Here is an 8,063-nt window from a genome sequence, read left to right as displayed (position 1 = left end):
ATCCCTTTTTTTTGAAACTGAAAACTTTTCCAATTTTCTAGTTTGCGCAAGGTTGTTCAAAGCCATAATAAGATTTTCCTCTGCTAAGATGAAGAGGCTAGGTGAAATGGAATCTCCTTGTCTCAGACCCCGATTTTCATCAAAAAAATCATAAGAGTAGCCATTAACTAACACAGAATAAGAGAGACACCGAAGGCAACCTTTAATCAACTTCAAAAATTCATTAGAAAACCCCATCTTCAAAAGGACAACCATCAAGAAAAGCCATTCAAGCCTGTCATATGCTTTCTTCATGTCGATTTTCAAGGCCAAATTGTAGCCTCGAGCTTTCAAATTAAGATTATCTAACGCCTCATAAGTCAACACAATGTTATCATAAATATTTCTCCCCTTTACAAAAGCACCTTGTTCGGGGGAGATTAGAGAGGGAAGGATATCCCCTAATCTAGAAGTGAAGATTTTAGATATAATTTTATACAAGAAATTGCACAAACTAATGGGTCTAAAATCTAAAAAGGAAAGGGGTACATCAACCTTAGGAATCAAGGTTATGGACATGGCATTGACATCTTTCGAGATTATACCTTCCTTGAAAAAGTTTGATATTGTAGCTAACAGATCTTCTTTGATAATGTCCCAGCACTTGAGATAAAACAACCTCAAGAACCCATCCGGACCTACTGTTCCATGAGCATTCATTCCGTTGATGGCCTGTAACACCTCTTTCTCAGAAGGGGAAGCATATATACAACTATTCTGAGAAGAAGTGATTTTGCATTGTAACCCCTCAAACAAATTGCCGTAAGAACATCTTCGGGTAGAATTAAGAAGGGCTTCAAATTCATTGTCTGCCTCCTTTCCACTAGCTTCTGGATCTTCAAGAATATTATCACTCGCTGATCTGATCATTCTAATTGCGTTTCTTGTTGCTTTAATCTTGGTAGAAAAATAGAAGAATTTTGCATTCCTATCCCCTTTTTGGAGCCAAGAAATTCTAGACTTCTGTTTCCTGAACGATTCCTAATTACTTGCCCATGTAGCATACTTTGCCTTGGCTTGTTGACATTCCAAATAGAGGTTATGATTCCAACCTTGAAATGTTAGTAATTGTTAACATTCTTGAACTTTACTTTCTGCTTCCTTCAGTTTCACTTGGACATTGCCCACAACCTCATTGTTCCAATCTTTTTAGGACTACATCTTTTAAGTTTTAAGAAGAACCAAAATAAAGGAGACCCTTCCGCTCTAGGCAGCCAAGAAGTCTTCACAATATGCAAAAAATCATATATGTCAGTCCAGAAGTCCAAGAATCTAAACTGTCTGGGCCCAGTTATAGATTTGAAGAGCTGAACATGACGTGGCCAATGATCAGAAGATAATCTAGGAAGATGATACACCACAGGCGAACACATCTCTGATTCCCAGGAGGAAGAAACTAAGGCATGATCTAGTCCACCCCAAATATGATTTCTCTCTTGTTGATTGTTACACCAAGTGAACTTGTTACCCAAATATCCAGCATCCATTAATCCAAGTTCTCCAATCAGCTCCCCTAGATCCTCAACGGAAAGACGATTAGGGTACCTACCTCCTTATTTTTCATCCGGGAAAAGAACGGTGTTGAAATCTACCACAATTTTAAAATTGCTTTCGGGATTAAGCGAACTTTTCAATTCAGACCAAAGAGCCCGACGATCTTGTATTAAACATGAAGCTCTAAGGATACATAATATGATCTGTTTGTTATCTAATTCGACTTATATAAGAATGTATTGAGAAGATAGGTTTAGCATTTTAAACTTCAAAGGCTCACCAAGCTAGAACACCCATATTGATCCCATATTATTTTTCATATCATTTGAAACAGCAACTCCTGCTCTAAGAATTTTTTGCAACGTCTGAAGATTAGAATCTTTCCTAGACATCAGTTTCAATACAGCAAAAAACAAAGGGTTTATTGATTTCATTAGGTTTTTTAGTTTTAAGAGGGATGAGGAATTTTGGATTCCTCTAATATTCCAAATAAGAGCTAACATAAGAAAATTGATTTAGATGTTTTTCTTCGATCTAGTCCATTTAGGAGGACTTATATTCAACCATGATCGACGTTTACGAATCCTTAATTTTTTTGCTCTATCACTTCTTTGATCAGAAGAGTAATTCAGCTCTTTAGAAGTGCTAGATGAAAAATCAACTTCATCATCTTGAGATGATTATTCAACTCTAGCATAATCTGGGAGAATTTGTAGATCAAGATCTAAGGGCTGTATGCCATCAATCAGAAGATTCGGCTCAGCTTGCGTACTTGACATAATATCTAATAACGAGCTGTATCTTGGGGTAGATCGTTGTAAAGAAGAAGATTCCCCTGAGTCATTCTTGTTAATCTCTCCTTCCTCTAGATTACGATTTTCCAAATTCAGATCCATAGCCAAGGGAGAAGGTTCCTTTTTGGCTGCACCACATCAACTAAGATCGAGATAATGGGCGCAGGAGTTGGTGTGGGAATAGGACTAGTAACAAACATCAGATCATTTTGAAATTGAAATTCAAAATTTGTTCCCAAGTTTGGTTCCACCTTAGTAGCCACTTTTGATTTAGAAATTTTGCCATGCTCCACATTAGCATAGGTGATTGCCATGTCATTATCTTCCTCAACCGAAGACTGTGGCATAACAGGTGCTTTGCCTTTACCAAGAACGTGCTGCACAAGCTCCTTCTATTTTGGGCCATTTGCCCTGCCGACTTCTGTTCCACTAATCTTTGGTTTCTCTCTGAGTTCCTTTCCTGCAGTTTTAGTATTTTGCTTCTCCACTACCTTATCTCCTGGGCCAACAGTTTTTGAAATACCTTCTTTATTTCTATAGTTGTTATTTTGGTGGCCTAGCTTGAAGTAGTTGGTGCAATAGTGAGGGATTGATTCATAAGAAATTTGTTGCCAAATTCCAACTTGCCCATGAGTTATCCATATTCTCTTGGGATTATCTTTGAGTAAGTCTAGAACCATCAGACTTTCGCCCCATTAAGACACGTACCATGACTGGTAGCCCTATCAGTGGCTAAAACTTTACCAACAATCTATGCCAAACTACGAAGATTAGCTTCCTCATAGCAGAACAACAGAATGTTAGGAAAAGAAATCCACGTTAGGATCATTGAAACATCCTTTTCCAAAGAGGTATCCAATTGAAAAATCTCATCACAAAGTCCTCAATTGAAATCCTCTCCTTTATCCAAATCGAAATCATATCTTATTTGATGGAAAAGTTAAGAAGAATGTGAAGGAAATCTAGCATGATTGCTTCGCACTAACTAGCAAGCTTCCAATATCAGTGATCTCGTTACTTTATATAGGTAAGAGATCGTCACTTTGAAAAATCTGCAATCCCGTACTTCATGTTTTGGGAATTAAAATGAATAGTGAGATGGAATGGGAGTTTCATCAAAATTGATCACGGTGTGGGAAATTTCTCATAATTTTAAGCATGCAAAGTTGGGGTTATCCTCCTAAGAATGAGAAGCAAACAAAGATGGATGGTCAATAAAGCCAACTTGGACATGATATATGAATCATAAAAAAGAGTTGTGCTTGAGTGACCTTGAGATTGACCTTATTTCACACTTTTCTGATGTGGAGGTGTGCACAAAACCATAGATGCTCTTCACTCGTACATCGATGATAAGCATTTATGGTTCATACTCACCTCCATGTTCGCAAAGTGCCAAATGAGGTAAATATTTGAGGCCACTAAAGCATTATTCATAAAAAATGTAATCAAAACTGTTGATTATAAGTACTAAATAAAAACATTTTCACAAGACTTTACCAAACTAAAAAAACATCTCTAGAGAACAGAAATCCCATTTCTCCCACATAAATAAGTGAACCCATCATCAAGTACAAACCCTAAGCAGCATCAATCAACTCCATTGTTTAAACCAACCAAAAAAAAAAAACCAACATACTCAATAAAACCCTTTTTTTAAGGAAGGATTACAAAGAAAACTCTCAACCCATAACACATTTATATCTTAATAAGTTGATAATTATCTCCCCCAGCCAAAGATAATAACCATAGCTTTTAATTCCTTCCCTATTCCAAATCATCTTTCTCTTCTTCGACCTTGCCCTCTTCTTCATCAGCAATATCGTCATCTACAGTTTCTTCAGCGTTACCGGTTTCAGCTTCTTCTACTGTAGTAGAGGATTCTTCTTCTACTTCAGACTTCTTTTCTTCTTTTACGTCTTCGATTGCAGATTCAATTTTAATTTCCTTTGTTACTTTAACCTCTACTGCTGGTTTGTCTTCTTCCTTGGGTGCTACTTCCTCTTCTTGATTATATTCTTCTTTGATTTCTGTTTCAATGTCGGGGGAACCGACTTCTTGAACTGGTTCAGCTTCTTCTGCAGCTTCAGTTATTTTCTGCGTTGTTTCTTCTGCTAGGTTGGTTACACCAGCAACTTGAGCTGCATCAAGCTGCATCACCCATACCAAGTTAAGATCGAAAATTACGAAAATGCCCTTTCCATTGTAAATAGATCATAGATCTGTCTCCTTGAATCTCAATCTGAGAATTTGGATGTGACTCGATATCTGAACTCAAATGGGTTGATTAGTTGATACATTGAGGAACAACTAATTTGGATGAACTATGATGTATTATAGGTGGGTCACTAGGTTTCCCTTTCCCCAAAAATGTTTCGAGGGAGATTTGCTGTGTCTTCTGTTTGTTAGAAAACTATAATGAGGGGTTTCCCCTTATTTTCATTCATTTATAATATATTTTATTTTCTTGATTTAAAAAAAAAAGAAATAAAAATACTAGTTGGTGGCATGTGCAGATGCATATATTTCATAAAGGTATATTTTATAATTTAAAATAGAGGGCTGATTTTGTAACTCAACCTGACACGTGACACGGTAACTCAAAAACTCACTGACGTGGCAGGTGCAAGAACCGTATACACAACTGAACATGTTTTATAGGGATGTGCAATTGAGTATCCCGAGAGAACAAATCTACGATTCTTACAGGATACACGTCAGTTGAGTTCTTGAATCACCCAGTTAGGTTGGGTTACAAAATCATTACACTTTAAAATATAACTCATTCTAAGCTGATTACGCTCAACACTACGTTGACGTGGCAATGTATCCAAAACCACAAATCTTTTTCCATGAGATTCAAGCAGAAAAATACATGGTTCTAGAGGCACTACCACATCAGCTCAGTATTAAATGTATTGTCGAGCACAGTCAATTCAACATTCTTCTTAAAATATTAATTAAGGGATGCTAAAGAGATACCTAATAAAAGGATACCTTTTTGTGATTTTAGAAAATTAACCGACATTTAGCATTGTCAAGGTGGCATTGTAATGTTTAAATGTAAAGATAGGGGTATTTTTGATTTTTCAAAATATTTGTGTGAAAAACACCCATTTGACCTTCTTTCATTATAATACATAAAAACACTTAATAAGATTTTAAGCCTTAATAAGGGTCATGTTGCTCAAATGGATTACCACATTCGCAATCCAACACCATACCCCTCTAGATTTCATGGAAAAGCTCAGATCCAAAATAAAATTTTCAAAACACAAAAAATATCTTTTGGACTCAATCAAAGATTTTGAAAATGGATGGCTACCAAATTTTCAGCTAATTCCCAAATTTAAAATTAAAATTAAATATTTAAAAGAATATTTTTTTTGAATTTATTTGTTTTTGAAAGTTCATAGAATTTTGTCCTCTACGGTCTTGAAGAATCGGATCATGGTTTTTTGAATGCAACAAGTTGAGCCCAAGGCCCATTTGTAAGGGTGATATCCTTACTAAATTAATAAGACTAGCCAGACTCTATAATATAATAGGAAAGGAGTAAAATTTTCTATTTTGACTTGAAATTTAAAAAAATAAATAAATAAATAAAAAATTATGGATATGTTAGTAAGAGTGTCAAGAGGTTGATTTTTGTTCCACACGTACCTGAAATAGAAACCTAAATAAAACATATATTTGTTAGCTACCGGATAAGATAGACAATTATCATTGAATGACAATAAAAAATAATAATAATATGAAATTCTTCACTTGATAGTTGATACCAACAATGGGAAGAATAATTAATTAGTTAATGTAGATTTATTTCTGACTATAATAAAACATGACCATTATTGAATCTTCTTAAAATTCTTAATTGGACTCTAAGATGACTATCTTAAATGAAAGAGTCATCATGAATACACTCCGTTGGATATGCAGCTAATGTGGTAAAGGCACAGAATCATAAATCTTTTTCATCAAGATACACAGGGAAAATATGTGTGGTTCTGTGTCCTAACTATGTCAGCCGTATACCCAACTGCATATCAAAACCGCAAAACCGCGTGCAGTCATCATTATTTTAAATGAAACTGAAAAATAATCGAGTCCATGATATCATACCCAAAACCGACTGCCTTTTTTGGACACTCTTAATGAGTGTGACTCGATGCATGACATGATACATATGCAGTTCTGATGGATGGTTTTGGAGTTCCTAAGATCCAACAAATGGACGAGGGGATGGAAACAAATAAACCATCCCCGATCCCTAGGAATTAACTTGCATCTATTCGTCTATGAAAAGTAATCCAAGCAATCCAATGATCCTGACCGTCAGATCACATCAGTGATCCTAACCATCAGATCACATTTAGATCCACGGCTGAGCGCTCTTAAGCCCAAAACTTATGGAAAAAGGAAAAAAAAAAAAATCTGAAACAAATAAATGGGTTCAGATTTTACCACATTAGAAACTCCTGCTCAGTAAACATATATAACTGATCATGGGTTTGTCCTACTTTCAAAAATAAATAACTTTTTCTTGGAAAATTCCAGTGTCAATGGGCCTGTATTTCAAAGAGAGAGAGAGAGAGAGAGAGGGAGAGACCTTAACTGTAGCCATGAAGAAAACGGGAGCAAAACACATAAACCAGAAAAGAAATGTAAGAGAGATGGATTCCAAATGGAAGCTAGAGAGCAAGAGAATTCGAATGAGGGATGAGGGAGCGAGGAGCAATGGCTATTTATATTGCCACTCGGTAAGGAACTTATAATTGGCATCATCAACGAACATTATTGCTTGAAGAATATTATGGGCAAAGAGAGACACTATGGTCCAGCTTAATTTCCATTGCCAATAGGGGATGGAATAATTAACAGCGGTGGTCTTTGGTACACATGGCAGTCAAAAAGTGGGAAGCTGGGCCTACTCTGATGAGCACCTCACATGGCACGCACAAATAAATAACACTAATGATTTTCTGACTCGGAAATTTTGACTCGGTCTTCACTCGATTGACGTGGTAAGGGCACAGAATCATAGATCTTTTTCCTTGTGTATCCTGAAGAAAAAGATCTATGGTTCTGTGGCCTTGCCCTGGTGACCGAGTGAAAATTTTTGAGTCAGAAGATTATGGCTCGATAAATAAATATTTACTTACCAAATTTATTATTAACATGCATGAATTATTCATTCTTTTGAATTTATATAGTTGAGGAGTAATTAAAAGTAAGAATACATTATCCCTGTTGGATTTATTGACTCCGGATCTTCAATGGGATATCTAGTATGGGGCATAGTTCATTAATCCGATCATAAAAAATGAGGAATTTAATCTTAGGCCAAGTGTCTAGCCATGGTACATGATATATATATAATATATGGAAGAGTCGTGCTGAAGTGACCTGAGTTTGGAGCATCATATATCACTTCTTGACGTGAAAGTGGATAGGAACCATATATGCTTTTTCACTTGCATCTTCATGAAAAGCATGTATGGTTCTCATACACTTTCACGTCAAGAAGTACGATATGAGATTCCTGTTAAAATAAATGTTAATAAATGATGATTAATATTTATTTAAAATTGATTCAAATAAAATTAATTTGGTTTATTTTAAAAATGATATTTTGAAAGTTACTTTATGGTTGGTTTACTTTTTGTTAAAAGAAAAGTAAGTAATTTTTAAAAAGAGCATTTCTATTGGTTGATAACTTTTCACATGGATTGGAAT

At 35.5% G+C, this 8,063-nt stretch overlaps 1 protein-coding gene across 2 annotated transcripts; it reads right to left on the bottom strand.

Moving 5' to 3' along the window:
* Positions 1–3,850: 3,850 nt before the first annotated feature.
* On the bottom strand, positions 3,851–7,079 carry LOC147396642 (uncharacterized). 2 transcript variants are annotated; one of them, XM_086449723.1, is made up of 2 exons: positions 6,937–7,079; positions 3,851–4,478 (listed from the first exon to the last, which is right to left on the bottom strand). In XM_086449723.1, exons 1-2 carry the CDS (start codon positions 6,973–6,975, stop codon positions 4,095–4,097), a joined length of 423 nt encoding a protein of 140 aa, XP_086305849.1. In that variant the 5' UTR covers positions 6,976–7,079; the 3' UTR covers positions 3,851–4,094. The 2 variants fall into 2 exon arrangements, with proteins under 2 accessions (XP_086305849.1, XP_086305850.1); XM_086449724.1 differs by having other exon boundaries at positions 6,943–7,052.
* Positions 7,080–8,063: the final 984 nt, after the last annotated feature.

The sequence above is a fragment of the Akebia trifoliata genome, chromosome 8, assembly GCF_017979445.1.
Source record: "Akebia trifoliata isolate Shusen 1 chromosome 8, ASM1797944v1, whole genome shotgun sequence".
NCBI lineage: Eukaryota > Viridiplantae > Streptophyta > Magnoliopsida > Ranunculales > Lardizabalaceae > Akebia > Akebia trifoliata.
The sequence above is the reverse complement of the archived record's forward strand: the minus strand, read 5'-3'. Positions and strand labels throughout refer to the sequence as shown.

What these genes read in the sequence shown, in the direction of transcription:
- LOC147396642 (XM_086449723.1), bottom strand. Translation starts at nt 6,975, where the DNA reads ATGTGTTTTGCTCCCGTTTTCTTCATGGCTACAGTTAAG. An exon ending in TCTTCATGGCTACAGTTAAG is followed by an intron (nt 4,479 to 6,936) that starts GTCTCTCCCTCT and finishes TGGGTGATGCAG; the next exon opens with CTTGATGCAGCTCAAGTTGC.